This window comes from Acinonyx jubatus, chromosome D1, assembly GCF_027475565.1.
Source record: "Acinonyx jubatus isolate Ajub_Pintada_27869175 chromosome D1, VMU_Ajub_asm_v1.0, whole genome shotgun sequence".
Taxonomy (NCBI): domain Eukaryota; kingdom Metazoa; phylum Chordata; class Mammalia; order Carnivora; family Felidae; genus Acinonyx; species Acinonyx jubatus.
In genome coordinates, this window is record NC_069390.1 from 70,320,283 (window position 1) to 70,347,646 (window position 27,364).

At 37.3% G+C, this 27,364-nt stretch overlaps 1 protein-coding gene across 7 annotated transcripts in view; it reads right to left on the reverse strand.

The window, feature by feature from the left end:
- Window positions 1-27,122, reverse strand: part of NOX4 (NADPH oxidase 4) — a 167,295-nt gene extending 140,173 nt beyond the window's left edge. Inside the window, exons 1-4 of one of the 7 annotated variants that reach the window (XM_053203772.1) lie at window positions 27,075-27,122; window positions 25,790-25,885; window positions 4,540-4,650; window positions 2,631-2,715 (exon numbers count right to left, since the gene is read on the reverse strand). In XM_053203772.1, coding sequence (XP_053059747.1) covers window positions 2,631-2,715; window positions 4,540-4,650; window positions 25,790-25,798 — 205 coding nt within the window. In that variant the 5' untranslated portion in view covers window positions 25,799-25,885; window positions 27,075-27,122. The other 6 variants (XM_053203773.1, XM_053203771.1, XM_053203770.1 and 3 more) reach the window with 6 other exon arrangements.
- Window positions 27,123-27,364: the final 242 nt, after the last annotated feature.

Sequence of the window (27,364 nt, forward strand, 5' to 3'; positions counted from 1 at the left end):
GAAGAGGCTGGAAAGGAAGCAGAAAACAAACTTGTGCATTGAATGATACCACATTCCCCCTTCCCAATCTTTTCTTGTAGGTGAAATAAGGGAGGTGAAAGAACAACAGATAATAGTTGGAAATCCAGTTTTCTTGGCCACACTGTTTACCTACCAATGCCTCAGATTAGTTCTCTGTAAAATGATAATGACAGAAATAGGAGATTTAATGAGATAAGTAACCTGAAACTGGTTTGTGAACAATTACAGTCTATACAAATTTTCTGTTTCAACAGAAAACATGGTATGGAAACTGGAAAACTCTATGGTCCCCTCCAACCTAGCATATGAGATGTAGATATGCCAAAAGTTCTAAAGTACTCAGAAAGCACACAGAAGAGAAAGACTAGAATGCTAAATAAAAAGTTAGCTAACTGATTGATAAGCTCCTGCCAGAATCAAAAAGGGAAAAGTTCCCATAAAAAGCAGACAGGAAGTTAGAAGTGGGTTAACTAACAAGCAAGTACAGAGTTAAGGAAATTTTTAAAAGGGTGCCCAGGTGAGACTCAACTATGGCATAGGCATAAAGTGTAATTTAAGCAAAATTGTGTGTCCTATAGCTTTATCATGTCTGAAATATATAAGCTTTAAAAAAATCCCTTCATTTTAAATTAAAGGTTTATATGTTAACTACATACATAGATTATGGGTCATTCTTTCTGAATTCTCCTGAAAAAAAAGCCCTAGGTAACAGCTGTATGAGATATACCCTTAAGGGATACATTCACCTTCTTTAAAGATCTTTTAGGTCAAAAGCATTCAGGGCTTCTAATTTTAGGGAGCAGGGAGAAAACCAGGCCAGACATTTTGAATAGATTTTCCCATTTAATTCTCACAGCAAAACAATTAGGTGGGTAGAAGCATCCCTATTCTACAGATAAGAAAACTAAGGTTTGGGGCACATGAGTGGCACAGTCGGTTAAGTTAAGTGTCCAACTCCTGATTTCCACTCAAATCATGATCTCACAGTTTGTGGGATCACAGCATGGGGCTCCATACTGTCATCTTGGGATTCTCTGTCTCCTTCTCCCTCTGCCCCTCCCCCACCTGCACACACGTGTGCATTCTCTCTCTCCCTCTCTCAAAATAAGTAAGTAAACATTAAAAAAAGAAGAAGGAAAAAAAAACAAACAACTAAGGTTAAAAGAGGCAACGTAGCTAAGGTCAGACAACTAGTGAGTGGCAGAAAGCAAACCCTCTGGAATGTTTATTCACGGCAAGACTCTACCCGGTCTCAGTCTGGTTGTTCGCCAGCTGAACCAGAATATTTGGACACAGCTACAGTTTAGAACAAATCAAGTTACAAATATGTCAACATTCCCTGATGCTCCTCCTTTTCTGACCTTTCACTCTCTGTGTCCTAATCCAGCCCTAACCCTTACCACACCCTTGGTCCTCATCTCATCCTGGATTCTTACTCCATACCCAGACTTTTGGGCTGGATGGATTCCTGATCCCACCCCTGAGCCTCTCCCTGTCTCTTGCCTCCAGAGGTGGAAACCACCAATACAAGGATGTCCAGGGATAAAACGGTGCAGATGCCTGTTTCGACAATACTTGGCAACTTTTTAAAAGCTGAAAGCTTAATGATCTCTTGATAATAGCTGCATCAAAACACGTCTGATTCAAAATAGCCATACATACATAACCAGACCAATGTCCCTGGTATCAAAACAGCTATGTCCTATCAAATAATGGCCAGACAGAAATGTCAGTTGCTACGCCACTGAGATAATTAACCCCTGAGATTATAAACCATAACTAATTCTATCCTAAAAACTTCATATGGGTGATCTCATTTTAGTCTTAAAACCATGAGGCAGGTGCTATTGTGAATCCATTTTATGATTAAAACAACAACAAATCAAAGATCAGAGAGCTTATGTCACACAGTAAGGCAGGAGGGCATTGGGGATAGAGCATACACAATTCATCTCCAGAGTCCATGTAGTTAATAAATATGTTTATTATTTTCTGTTCTAAAAATTTGAAAAGTATCATATAAATGCTCAAGATAAAAATTTATTTTAAAAGGACTCTTTTAAAAACCAAAAGATTCTCACTTGATACTTTAACTTGGAATTGAACAGGATACATTTCCACAAGCTTTTTGACATTTACTCTTCAACCCAAGTATTAATATCAAAGAAACATTTATCAAATATAATTGAATGGACTCATGTTGTATGAAGGTACAGTTCACATTCTAATTTGTATGCATTTAAACTCCTATCATATCTTCACTTTTAAACTTTAAAAACTTTTATTCTATTTCTTTTCATCTTTCTGAATGAAATTATTTACTTTTGGAAAACAATTATTAGCAGCTTGAAGGCCAACTTTCATACATTATAATGTGAAACACACACACACACACACACACACATATATATATATATTTAATGTATAAGATATGTTCATTTTCTGTAACACCATTAGGCAATTATCTTTAAATACACAGTAAAGAAAAATTAAGGTATATAGTAAGAAAACCACAAGTTGGACAGCAAATAATTTATGGAACAATAAAAATACCATTCATAAAATGTGTTCTTCTAATACAATATGTTAATATCTTTTGGTTTTCTCACCTGAAAAAATGCAGATAGTAACACCACAGGTTATATGGAATGTTCTGCTTTTATCCAACAGTCTTCTGGTTCTCCTGCTTGGAACCTAAATAAAATTTGGCATGGTGAAAATCATGCAGCAAATAAGATACCTGTAGAGTTTTTCATTAAAGCATTGTTTATGATGTCAAAGTTTTGGAAATACAGCAGAAACCTAGGAAGTAAAAGCTGGTGAGATGAATTATGATATATCTAATCAGTGGAACACCCGAACATTACAGAGAATGTAAGAAGGCTTATTACTGATGTGGAAGGATGTGTGAGACAACAGCTAGGTAAAGCAATTATAACATGTAAACTATACTATAATCCCATATTGTTTAAAGTCAATGGCAGTATATGCCAATCTGAAGGCATTTACCCCAAACTGTAATCAGTAATATTAGGAAAAACCTTCCCTGATCATGATTTCTGTAATGTTTGAGTTGTACAATATATATTATTTCCTTTTGTAGTCAAGAAAATAAGTTTATTTTTAAATGAAGCAATTTCATCTATGGTTTTAAATGTCTTCATAATCTTATAAAAAATAAAATGTCAAGCATCTTTGAGTACCTAGTTAAACATCAGGGGACAGTTCTTTAAGACTTATTAAATACTGAGAGACTTAGGTGGGCACGTTTCATTTCCTGCTGTTTATCTTCTCTTTCTTCTCACCAAGCCAATAGCCATCCATAGGCATCAAAACCTAGCATTTTACAATGGCAGGCAACCTACAGAAAGAGTTATTTCCACAAATTACTGTATTAAAAGTAGAGTTTCTAAATATAATTACATGAAAAGGTTGAGAAGTTTTACTGCAGTAAATCTGCTTGTATAAACTTCACAGAACATCAAAGTGACCTCATATTAACAACTTCTTTTAAAGTATCAGTATTGATCCAGCAATGCCTTACTATCTCAATGAAGAAACCACACACACACACACACACACACCACACACCAGGATAACCGAAGGCAAAAAATAATTTCAATTGAGTTTCAATTTCCAAAACGTTTTTCTGTTTTCTTACAACCTTCATTTTACAACACTAAATATCACACACGACATCACATCTTAATCAAGACATCTTCTCCAATCCTACTACATAGCTTAAAACATGTCTGTGTTTGAAAAGGAGGTAAATCACCACCAACACCAGCAGTCACCCTATATATTGCCCAAAGTCCACAGGGCTCTCGCTTGCTCACCTGCACTTAACTAAATGAAAACACAAGGTCTCAATGAGGCATAGTATTCTGGAAAAAGCTCAGAACTGGGACTGATCTTAGCTCTGCCATTTCACTAGTCTCATGATGTTGGTCCAGTTACTTAACGTCTCTATGCCTCAGGTTCTTCATCAGCAATCCCTGCAGAATCACTGTGAGGACTCCTAGTTACATATGTGGAATGCTTCACACAGTGCCTGATACCACTGTTAATAACCATTTCTTTTTTTTTTTTTAATTTTTTTAACATTTATTTATTTTTGAGAGGGAGAGACAGAGCATGAGCAGGGAAGGGGCAGAGACAGAGAGGGAGCCGCAGAATCTGAAATAGGTTTCAGGCTCTGAGCTGTCAGTACAGAGCCTGACGCAGGGCTAGAACTCAGGAATGGTGAGATCATGACCTAGGCCAAAATCGGACGCTTAACCGACTGAGCCACCCAGGTGCCCCTATTAATAACCATTTCTACCCATCCACTGCCCTTATCTAGCGTTGTAGAGTAGCTCACGGATCATCCTGACAGATGATGAGGTCTTTACTCTCATCTAGTAAATGACAACCAATGAGAGAAATCAGTCTAGTAGAAAATCAGACCATGAAAATTAAGTGCTACTAACATGCCACTGTTACACTTGATTTCTGACTAGGATTATTCGTGCTTACCTTCTGGGATCCTCGAAGGTAGGCCAGGAGTGTCCGGCACATGGGTAGAAGGATAAGGCTGCAGTTGAGGTTAAGAACAGATGCGGAGGCTCTGCTTAGACACAATCCTAGCTGAACAAATAAGGCAAGGGTCAAAACACGGCCAAGGCAAAAACAGACTACAAACTTACTACAGGCCTCACCCTGTTCTTCCTTCAAGGATCATGGCAAAAACGCCAACTCCTTCAAGAATCTTGAACAACTCACCTCTCACCAGAAACCCCTAAAAGAAACTGGTCTCTTTCTCCTCTATACTGCCATGAAACTTAGTCTCCCCTCTTTCTACTAGTGTTAGAATCACCCAAGTACATTTTTCTGGTGTGAAGTCAATTTCTTATTCCGCCCCCACTATACTGTTCTGGGTATTAAGAACCCTAGAGAGCCCCAGTATTTTATGCACCTCCACACTGGTGTAGTTGAATCCTTTTTTTATGGATAAGGTACCAAAAAATTCAAAGCTCTGACTACACAACCCCCTTCCAAACCACTGCCTTTCAGCTCTTCACCTTACTGACTCTACCCATCTTTTTGGTTTCACCTTAAGAACTACACCTCTAGAGTTCTTCAGTGACCCAAAGCTAGGAGGGATCCAGATCAGCTGTGTTCCATACGAAGATTATCAAAACCACATTGTGCAATCTTTTTTTTTTTTTTTCAAAGAATCGGAACCCTTGGTATCCAGGCAATACTTCATGGCAACTATCTTGCTAGATTGTCATCTGCTCTTGTCTGGTACTTATCTACATTCTTCATATAAATAATGTAGCACATGAAAGCAAGAGATGGGGTCAAATCTGTACTCTCCTCCTAAAATAAACATAAAAGTATTTGTTTTAAGGATATTGACTGAGAAATGTGCGTAAGTCAGATGCTTTTCTTATCTTAAAATTCTTCAGGCTCGTGAGATTTCCAACTTAACTCTTGGCAAATAGCATCTCCGTTACAAAATGTTTATTGTTAGCACATGAAATATTGTTCCGGAAGGGGAGAGAGGGTAATAAGTCATGTCAGGAAAACAATAATTTTCACTGACTTATATAAAAAGTAATTAATATTTCCAGTTAGGCTATTTTTACACCATGAGTTAGAACACCTTAGAGATATATTGCAATGAATATACCATTAAGTAGACAAATAGAAATAATCCCCTCCAGACTATCTAAAAAAAAAAAAAAAAAGTTAAATCTAACATGCTTTTCTCAATCAGCAAAATTATTACCATTTCAGAGTGATGGGTTTTTGTTATTTAGGCCTCCAGAGAAATAGAATAATTGTTATCTCTTTTGATCTGGCATCTGTACACGATAAGAAAATTTTAGCTCAAGGGATTTTAGATGATAATTTTATCTGCAATCTTAATGTACCAGGACAATAATTCACTTAAATTTTTTCAGCTAAAATCTATCATATAAGTGTAGGACTTAAGATACAAATAAATTATTCAATTTTCCTTTGTGGTTCAATGATTTAAAGAAAATTCTTATATTCCTCATTTTCTAACTGTTTACTGCATGTCTGGAACTGTTTTATTGTTGTGCTTACATTAAATCACATAGTAATTTAATTCAAAGTGGCTTTAAGTGTCCCCTTAGGATAGATGGGAGTTTATCTTTGGCATTCCACCTCTTCCTTACAATGCTGTAAAATCTAACCGGAAATTTTATCAAGGACTCATTTCTACCTACATGTTTGTTCCTGAATATCCTTAGTTCTCTAAATTAAGATGAAAACTTTTTATTAGGTTATCCGAGTACAAACCTCCCTCATTCGGAAGCAACGGAAAGAGTGAGGAAAATGGAGACAGATCCCAGTCAATGATTTCCCAGGAATTCATTTTATCCATTTACTACATGGGTAATATTCTATAGCTAAGGGAATTTGTTTTGTTTCGTCATTATTAATGCATGATCATTGAAAGAGTCAACTATCTCAAATATTCACTAAAAAGAAATGACCGCCCAAGTCTGGTGCCCTGCCCACTTCTACCTGAACGACTTGTGTCACCATTCTGAGAGAACTTAATTGCTGCTTTGCTTTTCCAACTTCATTCAAGTTAGTTGTCACTAGGTGGCAGTGTTACTTTCATGTTTCAAATTCTACCTGTCAAGGTCTCTGAAACATAATTGAGAAATCCATATGTAATTTTAAAACTATGAATATATTTTAGATGAGCAAATACAAAGAAAACATATCTTCCTCCTTGTTATGGACTGGATGTCTGTTCCCCCCAAGTTCATATGATGAAATCTAATGTCATAATATTTGGAGGTGGAGCTTGGGAGAGTTTACTAGGTTTAGATTAAGTTTTTGAGGGTAGGGCCCCCATTATGCAATTAGTGCTTTTATAAGAAGAAGAAAAGGCCACAGCTCTCTGTAGACTCTCTGTGAGGACAGAGCAAGGTGGCTCTCTGCAAACCAGGAAAGGGATCTCACCAGACCAATTCTGCTGGCACCTTGATCTTAGACTTCCCAGCCTCCAGAACTGAAGCAGACATTCGTTAAGCCACCTAATCTATAGTATTTTGTTATAGCAGACTGACCTAATGTAATCCTATAGAAAAATCATAAGGAAATATGCCATTTGAAGCAAGTTATAAAAGAATATAACATCTGGGTATAACAAGTATATGGTTTTTTTTCTAAAAATCTCAAACACATGGTTTCTTATCTTAAATCTGCTATTTAATATTCATTTTGAGCTAGTTAACTGTCCTTTTCTGTAAAATTAAGAGGGATAATTTTTCTTATCTGTAAAATGAATGTAATATGCTATGATACAATAATCTTAGCTCTTAGAACTTTTGTAAAAACTAAAAAAATCAGTCTAAAATATGCAAGCACTATACAAAATTAATTTATTGCCTTGGTGTCGCTATATCGCATCTTTTCTCTAAATTTTCTCTTCTATGCTTCTACTGTAAATGTTATCTGTTCCATTTATATCATTCATTCAATACATATTTTGTGTGATATGTACATATCCCAAGGCACCAGGAATTCTAAAACAGAGAATGCCTATTCCTTAAGATGTTTGCATTTTAGTAGGGGAAACACACTAATCAAATAGCTATATAATCAAATGTAAATTCTAACAATGATCAATTCTTTGAATGAGAAATACAGAGTATGAGCACGTATAACAGGAAATGAAAGCTAAATAAGGTCAGGAAGGCTTCCCCAATTACGTGAAAAGTGAACTGAGATCTTGAGGGTGATAGTACAAGTCATTCAAAAAGGAGAAAGACATCCACGCAGAGAAAACCAGCGTGAAAACCAATGCACAGCAAATGGGAATATGGTGTATATATGAGAATTTAATAGCAGGTCAGGATTCCAATCCAAGGATTGGAAATTGAGGGTGCCACAACATAAAACTGGAGAAGGGATAGACCTGGCTGGCTTGTGTAGGTCACATTAAGAATGTGTGTCTTTATCCCAATATCAGTGCAGAGTGAATGTGTTTTAAGTAGGACGGCGGTATAAAGAGGTGAGAATGTGCTAATGATTAGTCTGAAGGAAGTATGCAGAGCAAATTGGAAGAAAGTAATTTGGGCCATCACATTTCTTTGTGCGGCTAATCATCACAAAAATTTTGAGACAAGAATTACATCTTATGGTAACTATGACCCAGTCTTGCATATAGAAAGGATCCAGTTTTGACTAAATATGGTACGCATAAGTGAATTTATTTTGCTAAATACTTTACTGAAACAGGTACCTCTAAAACTGGAGTACTAAAAGAGCCTACCCCACACCCCACTGTCCCCCAGAGTCTCACTCCTTCTATGATTGCTCTGACCAAAGGTAATCTACGCTTCTGTTGAATTGTTCCAGAGACAGCAGCCATTCCACTGTCAAAAACCTCTTTTGCTTTCTTACACTTACATGAAGTCCATGTCTCTGTAACTTCCACCCACCAGGCACCTCTAGATAATAATATTCCTAACCTGAAGATAAAAGAATGATTTCTTAGTCCAATCTTGTTTTCTTCATGCTAAACACAATTAGTTGTCTCTGAAATTCTTGAAAAAATTTTAGGACTCCCTCTCACCTCAGTGACTTTTCACAGTTCACCAGAATTCAGTACATCCTCAACATAGACTAATAGTAGCAGGCAGTACTGAAGAGCCTCATCTCCCTCACAAAGCACATGATTGATCTCTGCTAATTCTAAGACTGTGCTATATCATAGGGCAACTATGTTACATAATGGCTCATCTTGAGTTTACAACATAAGAGATTTCTCCCATGAGTTACTACAAAGCAATGACCCCTATCCTACAGTAAAAAAAAAAAAAAATGAAGGTGAGAGAGAGCGTGTATATATATTCAAGAATGATATGGTTTTAGACTATTCTATTATATTGGGTATAGATACTATATTCTGATATTTTTTTCTTCTCAATTTTGCTTTAGCTGAAAACTTTACATTCATGTTTTCCACCTCTCCATCCAAGTGTTTGACAGACCTATTAAAGTGTAACAAAATCCCGTGGAAATAGTTGACTTGCAAAAAAAAAAAAAAAAAAACAACTTTTCTGGTAAATTAACTTTCAAATGAACATTTTGCTCTCAAATGGGAAGTTTTAGCTCAGGTCATGATTTCATGATTCATGGGATCGAGTCCCACTTTGGGCTATGTGCTGACAGCACAGAGCCTGCTTGGGATTCTCTCTCTCCCTCTCTCACTCCCTCTCTCTCTCCTCATAGGGCCAACTGGCTATACTTTTATATTTAATGCTGCTCCTGGATGCATTACCCAGACTAATCATTCCAAGTTTCACCCCGTATCTCCATTCCCCATCCATGGCTCATGCATTGCCATTCCTTCTGTTTGTGATAGCATTCCACCTCTTCCAACCTCCACACTTCCTCTACAGAACTTTACACATTATATTGTAATATTTTACCTGTTTATCTCCTTGTGCCCCCCCCCAAAGTTAGAGAGTGGCAGCACTGCAAAATGGCAATGCCCAAACTGCCTCTTGTTGTGGGGGACCTCAAAAATTCATGCTTGTTAATAGTGAAAATTGTCTTGAAAAAGTACTCCTTGAGGAAAATATGCTTTTAGCAATGAAAGCCAAAAAGTAACCATGAGACAGTTACATGAACAAAGAGAGAAAACCCCATAAAGTAGTCTACAGAACTTTCCAAAGCAATGGCATTTTTTATTGTCTTTATAGTAACCATGACAGACAATCAGAACAATTTAGTTTTCCTATACCTCTAAATCAAACTTTTGGTCATAGTTTAAATTTCACTTTGTACCATTAATATATTATAAAAGAGATATAAATTTAGAATATGATAGCTATTTCATGCAGACAAGATTGTACTTAAGGATTAAAAAAATGATATTTCAATGAAAGGTTACTTCAAAAGTTGACTACCTATTTTGACACAGTTTCATATGAAAATAATGGATAAAATGCCATGAGCTATCAGAAAGCAGTTAATAATAATTGGAGTAATTATTTCTTTAAAAAAATTCTACAATAAACTACCAATTCAGTGGTCTTGGGGTATATCCAAAAGCTCATGAATATCCCTTATTCCATTATAAGCTATAATTCATGCCAAATGATCCTAGCTGGTTTCTGTCAACTAACTGCCCTGGAAACTTTTAACTATGATGTAATTTTTGACTCAAGTTGACCTCTCTTCCAATCTATAATCCTTTTTTTTTTAACACTGTCTCTAAAGAAAGAAGCTGGAGGAAAAAATTTGTTTCCATATAATTAAAGGGACCACTAAAAGAAAAGAAGTCATCCTGACTTTACATCCATATTTCCTTATGCTTAACTCAAATCTTTCTTTTATATGTCATCACCCTTCATTCTACCCTTTCTAGAAATAAACTTTCTTTCATTTTCAGTAGGACTATAGTAGGAATGTAGTCTTTCCTTAGAAGTCTATTATAACTCAGAAAGAAATGTAGCTCTTACATAGAGAGGAGAAAGCAGGATTGTAACATGGTATTTCTGTCCGGATTTTGTCCACCTTGTTTTTCCTGTGCCAAAAGCCCAGAGAACAGAAGAGATTCACTTCTAGACCATGTGTCTGTCTACAAAAGTTAAAGTTCAACATAAATGGGATCCAGAATTGCATTGAACACATTCCTGGCTTTCTACAGGCAATGCTGTCTACTGAACAGGTCACCAGATTAAGAGGTATGGCATTTTTATCACAGCAAATACCTGTGACCTCTACCAAGGTCATTGTCTCTAAAATGTAGAATTGCAGAACTTAACAAAACAATAATAAAAACCTCCTCCACTTTCTCTCATAGACCTATTCTAAAAGGTAAAAATATATCAAATAAAAATGGTTTGACCTTTTTAGCTGACAAAATGGATTTTTTTTTTAATTCACCCTTTACATTCCTGTGGATGTTCACTGCTTATCTCTCTCTTATCTTCTACTCCTATCTACAGCACAAGAACAAGGATCTCAAGAATTACAGTGCATTTGCTTTCATGTCATTGCTACATTTCTTCCTCCTGCAGGAATTATTCATGCACAGGGAAAGGCACCAAGGAATGGCATGTATTTTGTAGAGCATGGGTGGCTGGAAAGCTGAGACAGACCCTGTTTCTCCTCCATCACAGATCCAGCACATCTGATCACAATTACTGAATATTTATTTAGTCACCCTCAGCTACTCTTCATCGGAAACAATCATTCCAAAACCTTGCATCATGCTTCCTCATCTTTAAACCATTTTTAATTTCTCAACATTCCTCCTAAGATTTAGAAGCCAAAACAGATATACTAGTGGCTTGAATGCATGGAATAATTTTTGGAAGGAAACAACAGTCATAGCAATGGTACGCTCTCACTTGGTTAAGACTGCAATCAGACTATCCATAATGACATATATTAAAACTCATGGACTGAATATAGGATTTCAATATTAAGATTTTTCTCACACGAGTGTCAATTAAGCATTTCTATTTTACTCCTCCTGAACTCAATCCTATTTGTTAATAACTCTTCTTCATTGAATCTATAAAGCTATCTTTAAGTGCTATCTTTGCCCTCAAAACACTAGCAATCTAGTTAGCTAACTCGGCTTGTCTTTTAACCCTAGCTTTCAACTTTGAATCCAGGCGAATTTCTTCTAGTCTTTCTTTAGAGGAAATCAAAACAAAACAAAATGAAAAACTGTCTCCAAGAAGAAGCTGTCAATTCTAAGAAAAAGAATTCTGGATGCATCAAAATGGCCAAAATACCTGAGAGAGTAGGTGCTCAGTAAAATGGACTGAATGAATGGACTGTTTGGCACAGACTATCTGTCTAAACTTCCTGATGCATACATATTTACACATTAGACTCTTCCAACAAATTCTTCAGAGTTTAACTGGTCAACTTACAGTGTAGAACAACACATTCCATCAAATGTAAGATGATAAATCGGTATAGGAGAGGAAGTATAAATCAAAAATAATCTTTTTTTCCCTAAAAAGCTAACATTTAATAGGTCCAAAATAACTCATGTTGGAATTTCTTAAAAAAAAAAAAAAAGCAGCACACAGACATACTTGTCCAAGTGTGCATGTAAACTTCTACAAGGATTCTCACTGCAGTATGGTATGTGATATAAAAACAAAACAAATACAACTAAAATGACTAACAGTGGAGAAATATACAACAAATTAACTACACATTATGGGATAGTATTTAGCCATTGGAAATAAGTTAAACTTGTATAATGGAAATTAAATAACAATACCCATAATATATTGCTGAATTAATATGCAGGTGCATATATGTGTATTTGTATATATAGGCATATATAGAGAGAGATAGATGCAGACTAGATTAACACAGATTATATAGATTCTATGTTTATAGATTATACAGAAGTCATTAGTTACCTCTTAGATGTAAAGGGGAGTTTCTAATTTTTTTTCTATTGTGACACCAGTATTCAAGGTACAGAAGTATGTATTTCTTTTGAAATGTACTTTATTTTAACAATTAAGTACCAAGAACTAAACAGATAGATTACAATAAGAAATTCACAGTAAGTATAATTAAATGAGTTATTATACTTTGAAATTCTAATAACATAGCCAAAGGAAATAATTATAAAAACAGAGGGGGGTATTCTGTACAATGATTTTTTTTTAACTTTATTTATTTATTTATTTTGAGAGAGCATGCAGCATGAACAGGGGAGGAGCAGAGAGAGAGAGGGAGAGAGAGAGAATCCCAGGCAGGCTCCATACTGTCAGCACGAAGCCCGACATGGGACTCAAACTCCCAAACCATGAGATCATGAACTGAGTCAAAATCAAGAGTCAGACACTTAACCAACTGAGCCACCTGGGCTCCCCACAATGTTTTTCACAGCATTTTCTGGAATAGTGAACAGAAGCCAACTGGATGTCTAAAAATTTGGGAATTTTTTTTTAAATTTTTTCTTTAATGTTTTTATTTATTTTTGAGACAGAGAGAGACAGAGTATGAGCAGGGGAGGAACAGAGAGAGAGGGAGACACAGAATCCAAAGCAGACTCCAGGCTGAGCTGTCAGCACAGAGCCCGACGCGGGGCTTGAACCCACGGACCGTGAGATCACGACCTGACCCGAAGTTGGACACTTAACCAACTGAGCCACCCAGGCACAAATTTGGGAATGTTTAAGATAGGTGTATTTGTATTTATTCAGTGAAATATTAAAAATAAAAAAATGTATGTTTAATGATGTAAGCTTCATAATCTATAACAATAGAAATAAATCTAATGTAATATTTAACACTAAATGTTAAAAGGAAAATACAAAATTGTTTATTCTAAATGATCATAGTATTGTGTGTTTTTGTTTTTGTTTGTTTTTTAAGTAGGCTCCATGCCCAAAATGGAACTCAGGACCCTGAGATCAAGAGTCACATGCTTGGGGCACCTGGATGGCTCAGTGGGTTAAGCATTCAACTTTGGCTCAGGTCATGATCTTGTGGTTCCTGAGTTCCAGCCCCGCATCAGGCATCAGGCTAGTGCTGACAGCATGGAGCCTACTTCGGATTTTTTGTCTCCCTCTCTCTCTGCCCCTCCCCACTTCGTGCTCTCTTTCTTTGTCTCTCAAAAATAAATAAAGATTAAATTTTTTTTTAATATTAAAAAAAAAAGAGTCACATGCTCTACTGACTGTGTCAGCCAGGTGCTCCATGAACGATCATATTATTAAAAAAAACAAAAACAAAAACTTGTATTTAGGAAATACACCAAAATGTTCACAGTGGTTATGTGTGGGTGCTGAGATATAAATGACTTATTTTGCATTTTCTCTCATTTTCTATAGTAAATATGAAAAAGATTTAATAAGTTTGAAAGTCACAAGAAAGATTGTTTTCCAAAGAAAATGGAATGGGAAAAGTCTTAAAAGTAATGTTTGAGGAATAATATTATCTTTAAATAATGAAAATATGAAAGGCTGCTTTCCTTTTATCTCAACTTTTGTTCATTTTTCCATTTTTCCCCTTAATCATATGCATTATTTTCATAAAATACATGACAAATCTTTATAAATTATGTTGCAAATATTTCCACGGCTTAAGGTGATAGCTTTCAGAAGAACATTAAGCTACTGGCCTCTTTTTTCCAGACTTTTGATAAACGAGAAAATATTTATTTAAAGTTCAGGATCAACAGGACAATATAGGATAGGAAAGGACAGTAGAAGACAAAATAGGATGCAACAGGACAGGGCGGGACAGGACAAGACAGAACAGGACAGGATGAGATAGGACAGAACAGGATGGGACAGAACCAGGCAGGAACAGGAAAGAGGGCAAGTTATAATGAGTGACATTACAGCTGGCAAGGGATGGGGGGTTCCAGTTAATGAACAGAAGAACTACTGGGATCATGGGAGGGCGTGAGAACAGTTACTGATTCTTTACCACTACTACAACTTAAATGGGTCTCAACATTAAATATCACCAAACTGAAGGACAACTAACCTGTTCAAATTGTAACACACCGTAGGATCTTTCTATATACTCGTTAATATGGTTTTTAGTGAGATTGAGATGAAGGTGGAGGTGATGTCAAACATGGAGCACTTCTAAAAATGGACACTCGGTTGTATTTACTGGTTTGCAGTGAGAAATCTAAAGGTTACTGGGTGACTATTTTAAGTATTATTTAATTTCTGTATTCCCATGGCTTTTTTCTTCTGTGTTGCCCATAATATTAACCATTTAAACAAACAAACAAACAAAAAGTCATATAAACAGTTATGGTAAGGGGCTCCTGGGTGGCTCAGTCAGTTGAGTGACCGACTTCGGCTCAGGTCGTGATCTCACAGCTCGTGAGTTCGAGCCCCATGTCGGGCTCTGTGCTGATAGCTCAGAGCCTGGAGCCTGCTTCAGATTCTGTGTCTCCCTCTCTCTCTGCTCCTAACCCACTTGCATTCTGTCTCTGTCTCTCTCAAAAATAAATAAACATTAAAAAAAATTAAAATAAAAAACAGTTGTATTAAAATAACAGTTACGGGAAAAGAAACAATGATAACACATACAACATCAGACTTAGAAATATAGGAAATGAATTAATCTAGGAGAGAACATGTAAAAGATAGGTGGATAGAGTGGAATGAATTATAGAAAAGATAAACAGGGCACCTGGGTGGCTCAGTCAGTTAAGCATATAACTCTTGATTTTGGCTCAGGTCATGATCTCATCGTTCGTCAGTTCAAGCCCCTTATGGGACTCTTCACTGCAGAGCCTACTTGGGATTCTCTCTCTCCCTCTCTGACCCTCCCCTGCCCATGATCCCCCACCTCTCAAAATAAATAAACAGAAAGAAAAACATACTGCCACCTGCAAAATCTCTTTAAATAATTTAGAAGGTATACATTGTATGAAATGAGTTGAGTTAATTTCTCTTCAGTGCTGGAAATTTTTAGTCATTAGCAACCATTTATAAACAGATTTCAACATCAAAACATTTTTAACTTCAAAATGTAGCCTGAAAGAAATGATTCCAGCATTGTCTACTACAACTTCCCAGAAAGGGAAGTCATACTCCTTTTTCTAAGTTTATTTATTTATTTTTGAGAGACAGAGAGAGAGAGAGAGAGAGAGAGAAAACCAGTGGGGGAGGAGCAAAGAGAGATGGGGACAGAGGATCTCAAGCAGGCTCCATACTGACAGCAGACAGCCTGATGGGGGCTCGAACCCACAAACTGTGACATCATGACCTGATCCAAAAGTGGACACTTAACTGACTAAGCCACTCAGGAGCTCCGGGAAGTCATGCTTTTTGAAGGCCTCATACTCATTTCTTCCTCATCCTACTCAATCCTCTCCACAAAACACAAAACAAAACCCTACAAGAGGTATTAGGTTAAACTATGTTAAACTGCCATTTTTGTAAGACAGAACATTTTAATACTGGAATTTTTATGTAGTTCAACTTAATATTATAATTCTCAATTTAAAATTGAGGAAACATAAGCTTTTCTTATGTTTGAAACTATTTCAATATATTACTTAAAAACACATTTCTTAAAAAGCAAAGTCATGACAAACTTGGTCAGTTTGTCTACAAAATCCATGTTCTTTTCATTACATTATATTGTTTCCACTGATATTTTGGAATCTTCACGGGTATTACTATATTTGAAATTTAAACTAATAGTCCATGCTGAGGAAAAGGTGATCACAGACACTTGGTTTTAACAAGAATTAGAACACATGTCATATAAGACTTCAAAAAATTAAATTTCATATATCTAAAATCTGTGGGTTTAACAAGATATATTGTCTTCTTTAAGAACAACATGTTCAAGGGGCATCTGGGTGGCTCAGTTGGTTGAGCATCCAACTTCGACTCAGGTCATGATCTCATAGTTCATGAGTTCAAGCCCCACGTTGGGCTCTGTGCTGACAGCTCAGAGCCTGGAGGCTGCTTCGGATTCTGTGTCTCCTTCTCTCTCTTCCCCTCCCCTGCTTATTTGCTCTCTCTCTCAAAAATAAACATTAAAAAAAAAAAAGAATGACATGTTCAAGCTTTAAAACAAGTACAAGACTAGTTTTCTTCAGGCAAAGCAAAATTAAGTAAACTTATTGACCCATTGTAAGTATAAGCTCTTCTAAGATGTTCATTTGACTCATTCCTCCCCTCTTAACATTTTATAAAATGTGCAAGATCAAAATGAATAATTCAGTGATGGGTTCTACACAGTCCAAGCCAAGCCCCAGCCCTACAGAAAAATTCCATGGGAGGTAACAAATGGGATACAGACAATGCCCAACAGCAAAGGCTAGTTCTCAAGTGAAGAAGAACATTCATATTGAAGCTCTGCATTCTTGTGGCTTAATATGAGTCATTTCTTTTTCCAACTGGAATCTATTAATATAGACCACTGATGAAACTTTGTTAGTTTTGCCTTTCGATAGTCTGAGCTATAAGGGCGGGTGGGGCAGGGGGGAGAGAGAAAAAGAAAAAAGTATTCTTCACCTTTGTTTGCGTGACTCAAAGCACTTTACAAATGTGTTTTTGGGTCCATGCTTTTCAGACTAAGAGAGTTAACAAAGCTTAAAGGCCCAAAGTAACTTCTCAAAAGCAACTTGGCCAAGGGAAATCAGTGAGAGTTTAAAGTACTCTTATCACCCTGTTTCAACATATTCTCAAGAGGTGGTTCTTCTTTTCTTGTTCCACAATTCTCTTGGGGCACCCTCACCAGCCTAGAAACCAATGTCCTCATTCAAGGTAAGGTGACAGCCAGTTACTCAGGTAAGATGCTAATTAGAAGGCACAAGGCAGAGCATTTGGGGAGTGGGGGAGGAAGTTAGCAAAGAGAATCAAAAGTGTAGCATGGAGAAAAAAGAAACTTGTTTGGATCACTACCATTTCATATCCTTCCTATGCACCTGAGCTTTTGAAGATCACATGAAATGAAATTACTTGCACTTTGAAATCAGCTATTTGATAATCCTATCATAGGAAAAAGGAATATAGTCAGAAAGGCATTCACCACAAATCATTTCTTAGATTTATCTTAGTGCTGAAGTGCCTACTTGTTTTTTTTTTTTTTAATTTCAGGTTATGAAATACTTTCACTTTGTGTACATCACTCATCTCTTCTTGCCTTTAACTCTGATATCCTTGGTATGCGTCTGGAGACCTTTAACAATTTCCTAGTTCATGAAAACCATTAAAGCATGTAATTTAAAGCAAGTTCCCCATAGAACTTGTGTTTGATTCATTTATCCATAGATAGGCATCAACGTCAAATCCAAGTTTCCAATTTCTAAAATCGTAAACATTCTATTGCTCATGCAAAGTCCATCTCCTCCTTAATCTACTTTTTCTCTAGTCCCACTCTGCCAAAACACTAAAGAAACTACTTCTCACAAGGTCTTTTACCACATTGCTCGATTACAGTCACATCACACAGTTCCATTAAATTGTGGATACTGGGGCGCCTGCGTGGCTCAGTCAGTTAAGCTTCTGACTCCTGATTTCAGCTCAGGTCATGGTCTTAGGGTTCATGAGATCAAGCCCCACAATGTGCTCTGGGCTGGCAGTGCAGAGCCCACTTGGGAGTCTCTCTCTCCCTTTCTTTCTGCTCCTTCCTCGCTTGCTCTTTCTCTTTCTCTCTCTCTCAAAAATAAATAAGTGAACGTTAAAAAAATAATAATATAAGTTCTGGAACCAGGATGTTTGGGTTGAAGTCCCACCTCTGTCACTCAGTAACAAGTTACAGAATTTCCCTAATTCAGTTTCTCAGCTGAAAAATTAAAAATATCTACTCCTTAGGGTGCCTGGGTGGCTCAGTCAGTTAAGTGTCTGACCCCCGATTTCAGCTCAAGTCATGATCTCATGGTACGTTCATGAGTTTGAGCCTCATGCTGGATTCTGCAGTGGCAGTGTGGGGCATACTTGGGTTTCTCTCTCCCTCTCTCTCTTCCCCTCCCCTGCTCATGCTCTCTTGTTCTCTCTCTCAAAATAAATAAACATTAAAAAAAGTATATCCACAGGATGTATAGAAAGATTAAACAAATTAGTCCATACAAAGCTATTAGACTAAAACCTGCTATCAAGACGGTCCTCAATGAATGTAATCTGCTATTAACGTTACTAATATTATTAATAACAAAATGAAGAAAGATTTGAAAATCTCTGATTTTAATTCCACCTCCCAATTCTATACTGTTTTGGATGGTATTGATAAAAGAAAATTATACAGAGGGCATTCAGATGTATATAATAAGGAAGTTAAACATTGCTAAAAGTCTGATGAATATTATGAAAACAGAAATAATTGAAATAAAAATAAGTCTCATAATACCTTAATTATTTGTCTGAGACAAATCTAAAACAACTATAATGCTGAAAATAATGTTATCTTGAGGGTAAAACAGTAATTTTCCTTGACTTCTTAAATTGCTAAACATCTAAATATCAGTTCACTTAAGATGGAAAGCTAGTGGTCTATACAGTGTGGTGTTTAATTTGTGCATATGTATTGTCAACTTAACAGACTGAATATTGGACCGGGAGGATTAATGGACCAGAAAAGTGACCAAGCCACTCATTCAGTGGGTGATGATGAGCAAATCACTTTAACTGCATTTTTCTGATTGAGAAAATGAGGAAGAAATCTAAGATACCAAAGCTTACTTCCAATTCTAAAATTCTATAATTCTCTATCTACCATAAACAGTTTAAGAATATGATTGCATCAATGAAATGTAAGTCATTTCACCTGTTTATAAAGAGGAAGTAAATCATTTTCAAATAATAGAGTGCTAGAAACAAACAAACAAAAAACACGGAGAACTATTCAGTTAAAAATATCTCCTGGATTGAAACCACAATACATACCTGGGCAAATCTAGGTAGTAACTATTATATTTTGTGCAATAAATGGAAAGAATTAATGACCAAGCCTTTTCTAGAAAATAATAGATGGTATATACTCCTTCTCAACAGAACTAAAGCCACCTGGGTCAGCTATGAAACTAATACCAACTTAAAATCCTGGGTCCATTTGTACAGAGACTCTAATCTTTGACCTTAACAAATTCACATGACATCAGATTTCTGTCTCAGAAAATTCTTAATTATGATAGAACTTCTAGGACTTTTGAGACGATAATGATTAACCAAAGAAAGATCATCACCAAGACTAGAAAAAAATCTCAGTGTTCACAGCTCTCTTCCAATTAACATACATATCTCAATCAAAGTTTAAAAAATGAGGGGCACCTGGCTCAGTAGGTTAAGCATCCAACTCTTGGTCATGACCTCACTGTTTGTGAGATCGAGCCCCACTTTGGGCTCTGTGCTGATAGCCTAGAGCTTGCTTGGGATTCTCTGCCTCCCTCTGTGTCTGCCCCTCCCCGGCTTGTGCTCTGCCCCTCTCTCTCTCTCTTTCAAAATAAATACATAAACATTTTTTTGGGGGGGGAGTGGTTTAAAAAAAAAAGAGAAGAAGATCTTCATGACCATGCAGCAGATCTAAAATAATAATTGTGAGGGGCACCTGGCTGGCTCCATCAGTAGAACCTACAACTCTTGATCTCAGGGTTGTAAGTTCAAGCTCCATGTTGGTTGTAGAGATTACTTAAAAATAAAATACTTTAAAAAAATGAAATAATAACTGTGTGACAAAGCAACAAAATTAAATTTCTCATTATGGCACCATGAGAATAACTGGGATGAAATTAAACAGTCATTAAACAAATGTTAGTTTAGGAGGAAAAAGGTATAAAATGAAGACACATTGAATCTGGTACCATAAAACACATTCTCTTTTCAAATTAACATGTTCTTATCATTTAAATTATATCTGTTAATTATTAAATGTCAGAAATATAACTCAGAAACAGGTGAACTTGAGTATGAAGGCTTCTATGGATAATATTTTGAGTTGAACTGCTCCAACATTTCAAAAAATCTAGGAAACGAAAGTTCTGAGTTGGTCACAACACATTAGGACTTTCTAGTAAAGTACAAGCAATCACATTTTCCATTCCTTGAAAATAAATAAATCAAAAATAGATGTCATCTTAAAAAATCAAAGTACTCCTTTATTTAAAAGGCTGTTATGGGAAGTAGGAGGGGGTTATTGTTTGGTTGTGTGTGAGTGTGTGCGTATGTATGTGTGTGTGTTGTTTTGCTTTCCTCAAAAGACTTTCGTTTCTTCATAGCTTAATTTTAAGATTCCAAAACTCACAGCATGTCATAATTAAACATCTCCTAGGAAGTACACAGTCTGATTAGCACATTAACTCAGGCATAAACCAGCCGTGACCATGCTGCCTCCAGGTCTGGGTCAGACCAGCCTGGGAAAGAACAGTCATGATGAAAACTCCTTAAGATTCATTAACCTCAACGTTATTTTATCTTCCATCAGTTTAGATCTTCTTTTTTCTATCAATTCTTATGCAATTGTTTTAATCGTTAATTCTGGTCTGAACAATCACCCAATCTTTTAAAAATAAAAAAATAAAAAAATGGGTACACTGGTTCTGAGAATTAAATGATTTTACCTTCATTCTCAAAGGTTCCCACCACCAAAAAGTTTTGATATTTAGAGAGAAGTAAGAGATCTGTTTATAGTTACACACCAATAACTAGAGCCCACAACTTCCCATCCAATATCAACTCCTGTTTTGGAGACAGAGAGCAAGAAAACTACCCACATCCCGATGTCTTTTTATTGGGTTGGTTAGTGGCCAGCTGTTTGCTGTAAAACAAAATGATACATGCATATGACCATAAAAGTAGGAATATTTTCCCCCACAGTCTACACTCACACTGTCCAAGATGGAGCCACTCACTGCAGGGAGTTACTGAGCATTTGAAGTGTATGTAGGCCCACCTACCAAGAAACTGAGTTTTTAGGTTTATTAATTTTTTTTTAATTTAAACTTAAAGCTGAGGGGAGCCTGGGTGGCTCAGTTCATTAAGCATCCAACTCTTGACTTTGGCTCAGGTCATGATCTCATGGTCCATGAGTTCCAGCCCCGCGTCAGCTTCACCTCTGGGCTAACAGCGTGGAGCCAGGTTGGGATTCTCTCTCTCTCTGTTCCTCCCCCACCCACGCTAGGCTCTCTTTCTTTCTCTCTCTCTCTCTTTCTCTCTCTCTCTTTCAAAATAAATAAACTGTACAAATTAATTAATTAATTAATTAAGAGCGGACACTCCTTTGTGTTATCAGAAAATGTTTAAATAAGTTTGGAACAACGTGGGTATGTGGATTCATTCACTTTTTGATTTGTAGAATTTTACAAAATCTAAACACAGGTCAAGTATTTCTGAGGAAAATTTGGTGACTGAATTTTCATGTGCACAAGTGTAAAATGCATACTATATTTCAAAGAGTAGCCAACAGCATATAGAATATCTCATGAATATTTTTAAAAATACTGACTACATGTTGAATACTTCAATCTATTACAATACTTTGGATATTATTATTTAAAATAAAATAAATTATTAAATTTAATGCCACTGCTTTTTACTTTTCTAGTGGGCTATAGAAAATTTTTAATTGCATATGACTCATACTACATTTCTATTGGGCAGCAATGATGATGAGTAACTGTAACCAGTGGCATAAGTATCAGAGATGAGCCAGTGAAGTGATTTAGAAAATCTGCGTAGCATGAGCAAAAAGCAAAAAAGGTCAGGCAGGACTGTATTCACATCCTAGCTCTGACACTGAACAAATCGCCAGCTTCCTCGGCCTACATTTCCCTATGTGTAAAATGGGAAGAATAGTTTCCTCACATAAACAAAAACATTTGTAAAGTGCCTGCTATACCATAGTAATAAAGAAACAGTTGAATAGTTGTTTTTCAGTAGAAAGCAGAGATCTCAACCCACTAAGAATTAACTACTTCTCAATATCTATGCCTTCTTGCAAATGGGCTATATTCTGTGGACCCTTCCTTCCCCTAATACTAGTGCAACTTTATTATTACCTTACTTCTAAAGATGAGTAACAGCAACCTTTATACTCAATGTTATTATCAAAATATTCAACAACTGGGGGTACTTTTTCCATTTGTGTCTTCTAGTGGAAGCAAATTCATTTCCAGGAATACCATCATGATTTTTATGAACCTAGGATTCACCTTAAAGACACTTAATAATATCAGAATACTTATTATGTTCTTTTCAGGCTTTCTAAAATTCATCACAGTGGGACCTTGTTCTTATGAGTGTTTAGTAGGCCCAAAGACACTCTATCTGTGACCTTAAGTTAATAATAATGAAGCATAGTTATTAAACATGTAAAATAATGGGAGCCAGAAATATTTATTTAAAAATTAATTATATCTTATTGTTATACTCTATTTTCTTTGCGATTTGAAAAATGCCTACAAATTCTTATACTATGAAGTAATACCATAATAATCAAAAGATTAGGAAAGATAAGCTTAGGACAAATAAAATTAAATCCTCCTTCATAAAGCAAATAGTTAAATTATAGACTTCCTTTTTCACTAAAAAGTAGAGTAATATAGACTGAAAATATTCCAAAATGATTTAGATAAATTAATGCCTAGAAAACTCAATAGGTGATTACTGAAAAGTGAGAAGTTTGGAAGTCATCTTTCACATTTCAGCAGGATGCCAAGAAGAAAAACCATCCTTCCCCATGGTGACTTTTCATACAATGTTGACTCCTGACAGGATGGCTTAAGGGTCAGCTCACTACGATACAATCATTCTTATGTTTCCATAAAACCTAATTTACAGGGCACCTGAGTAGCTCAGTCGGTTAAGCGTCCTACTTTGGCTCAGGTCATGACCTCTTGGTTCTAGGGTTCAAGGGTTCAAGCCCAGCATTGGGTTCTGTGCTGACAGCTCAGAGCCTGGAGCCTGCTTCAGATTCTGTGTCTCCCTCTCTCTCTGCCCCTCGCCTGCTCACCTCTGTCTCTCTCTCAAAAATAAGTAAACATTTTAAAAAATATTTTAAAAAATTAAAAAATTAAAATTAAAAAAAAGCTAATTTACAATGACCTCTCTCTTCTTCAATCTGTTTCTTGTATTTTTCACTCATAGTTTTCCATTTAGTCCTTTTATCATTTTTTCTTTATTCATCTGATGAATATTTATTGAGCCTTTCCTGTGTGCCAGCTGGTCTGCAGGCCTCACCATTGTACCTCACTAGCCTGTCATATTATTCAAACAAAAGTACTAATGTAAGATGGAAGTAGAGAGAGGCAAAACACACATAGCATTGTTTTTGGGTTTTTTTTATTAGTTGGGTTATATGTGTGTGTATGTGTATATTCTTCATCATATCTGACTTGTCAACAAAAATAAATTTGAGGTTATCACACTGCATCCAAGTTCAGAAAAATTAACTCGGTTTCCAACATAATTTGTAAGTAAGTTATTATTTTAGCTTATACAAATGTCATAGAGTGAGATCCAATACTCAGTTGTGGCTTCCAACTTGTCTATTCTTAGATTTTATTTTAATACAAATATCTCCTGGTGAAAATGTACCACTTTTGATAGCAAAATTTACCATCATAACTCTTTAGAGTTTTCTCCAAGTTATTCATATAGTCACATAATAGGCCAGCTATCTCCTACTGAAAAATCTCGTGTTCACTAATTCACACCTAAGGGGGACTTTCTAGGGGAAAAAAAAAATTAAAAAGATAAGTCAGCAGACCTTTATATGTCTATTAGAAAAAATTTTTCTTAAGTTGTTTCTTCAATTATAAGTATTTACTTGTTTGATTTTCCATTAGACTATAAGCAACTTGAGGCCAGGGGCAAGCTCTTACTCTGTATGTACCCATTTGAAAAGTGCAGGTTTCACAACAGTTTGCTGGTTAAATGAAAGGTTGGTTGGATGAAAAACGAAAGAAAATTTCAGATTTAAGAGTTAGCAATGAGTTTAATCTTTGAGACTATTATTCTTAACCCATTAGTTAAAATCAGAGATGAGCAATGATTATGACATGTCAGTTAGGTTCATCAATTATAACATGTTATCGCCCTGGTTGGGGATGCTGATAATGGGGGAGGCTATGCATGTGTGGGGGTAAGGGAGCATATGGGAAATCTCTGTACCTTACTCTCAGTTTTACTGTGAACCTTAAACAGCTCTAAAAAAAACAAAAAAAAAAAACAAAAAACAAAAAAACTCTTAAAAAAATAGGTGTTAAACTTAAAAATATCCATTATGTGATCAATAGATAATGAAAAATAGTATCTGTTATATAAAAACACCCACTAACTAATTCAGCCGCAATTTATTGCAGTCTTAGCACGTACCAAGCACACTACTCTCAGAGCTGTGGCTTAAAGATAAATAAGATCTGTAAATGTAAAGCAGGAGTTGGAAAGCTGCTTCCACCAAATTCATGTGAGCTGATAGCAATTTTAAATCATCATTAAACTATGGAAAAGAAAACCATGGATCTATTACTCACAATGGGTTCTCTTGCCCAATGAAAAGGAAAGACAAAATCTACCTTTTCAGACATCCCAAAATTTTTCAACACATTTTATACTTTTTGCTTGTTGCTTAGAAAATGCTATCTCCTAATACAAAGTAAGAAGTCCTCAGTGCCTCTGTCTTTTGTTAAGGAGTCAAGGAGAAAGGGAGTGGAAATAATGAGATCAGAAATGTCATGGAATAGAGAAAAGAATATCAACATGAGATAAATCAGAGTGAAGTTCTGCACAAAATCATTCTCATATTAGACCAGAACCCTGCAACCATAATCAACCAGAAACCTAGGGTAAGATGTTGAGAAATGCCCAGAAATGAATAACTGCATTGGACACAGACTTTGTGAGAACTGGCAGTAAAAGGAAACAGTGCAGAAATCCTCCGGATAAGCTTATGGGCAGGCTGAAGGCTTGACTGGTAAAAACTACAAGCCCGTCATTGGCTGGTCCTGATGGTGAAGCAGATCCTTCAAGGCACTTGGCAGCTGGCAAGATGTAGCAACTTCTCTCAGGTACTACTAGCCTGGTATTGCAGGTTCATTCCTTTGACTTCAGCAGATAGTTATCTTTTGGTTCTTAAAAGAGTTGATCATTTTAACATAGACGAGTGTAAATAATACATCAGGAAAACCTGACCGCTTTAGAGAATGACAAACCTTTCTGAAGTGAACAACCAATGTTTCTTTAATAGATGGAAAAATTGACCAAGGCTTGTAGCAATGTCTTCCCGCCTTAAACACATTCTACCAGGTCACCCAAGTCCCACTTACCCCTAACATCTGGTGGAGGTAGTGATACTCTGGCCCTTGGTTATACAGCAGGAAGGTTTTCCAGAAAAGCAAAACATTCAGGGAGAGCCAGACAAACTAGATCACACAAAGAAAGAGAGAAAACAAAAATTAAAAATAAACGTTACCTGATAAGTGGAAACCTCACGTGCATTCGTTGGACACAATACTTTCAGTGGAAGCTGGATTAGTAATTGCAGAAAGCATTCTTAATTAACCAGCAAGCTGAAGACTACTCAGAGGAAAACAAATCTGACCTCACTCAGTCCCTGCACCTGAGATTAAGCATTCTGGGTTGCAAGCAGGTCTCCTAAACCATCTGCAAATATCCCCTGCAGCACAAAACGAGACTAAGAAATTAGTGACATCACCCAGTCCGGAGCATGGCATGTTGTTAAAATGCAACACCAAACAGAAACAATCCGGGAAAAGAGCAAAGGGGGAAAGAAGTTTAAAGGGTTAAGAAAAACTTGTGTTCACTAAAAGTGATCTCTCTTCCTCCACATCTGCTCTCCCAACAGTGTGCAGGAAAGTTCCCATGCACTTGGAGTAGGGGTGAGGGGAGGGTGTCGTTATTATCTCCAAGTATTAACAGCGGAAAGTTTTGTTAGTTCAGAATGTTGGAATTAGAGGCAAAACTTCCAACTTCCCACCCGCGCACGCTCAGAGAATGAATCAAAGTTGCTGCACGACAGACAAAACGCAGGGAGAGAGCCTTGCCCGCCATCCTACCAGGCAGAGGTGTTTAACCCCTTCGTTGGCCAGCCAGCTCCTCCAGGACACAGCCATGCCGCCGGCCCCGCCGCGCTGCGCTCTCCGGCCGCCGGCCCGCGAAGGAGCGGCGGCGGCCGGGACAGCGGTTACAGTTGTGCGGCCTGCGGGGGGGGAGCCGGGTGGGGACGGAGGGTCAAAGACTGAGTGGAAGCGGAGGCCGGCGCCGAGCCAGCCCGGGCGGGGTCTGCGCCCCTGAGCCGGTTCTTCCGGGCGCAGCGGCTGCGGCCCGCGCGGGGTCTGCGCTGCGCGCTCGGCGGCCCCGGTCCCGCGCTCGGAGCGCGCGCTCCCCGGCCCCGCCGCCCGGCTGCGCGAGTCTGCACCGCCGCGCCGGTCCCTTTGTCTGCGGGCGAGCCTGTTGTGGCTGCCGCCGTTCAGGATGTCCCGGCTGGGGACTGGGAGGCGCCCCCCGCAGGCTCGCGGAGACCGACCACGATGTGGGGAGTGATACCCGTACCCTGGGCACCCCGCCGCCCCCTCGTACGCTCGCACGCACCTAGCTCTTAGGCACGGGTCGTTTTCCCCAAAAAAGTTCCACTCAAAGACGCTCGGGAACGAAATTTGAGCCGGAAATAGCCTTTTGTGTACTAACATCCCCCTTCTCCCGCCCAACCTCAGGAACGCATCCCAACCCCAACGAAGGCCCCTTCACAACCTTCACCTAAAGCTTCCCTCTGCCTCCCTCTTCGCAGTCCCTCACCCCTACCCCAACCCACAATGTTGCGAAGCTTTTAAGAAAATTTTGAATAAAAAAGAGCCCGGCGGTTTAATGGTTAAAGATGACGT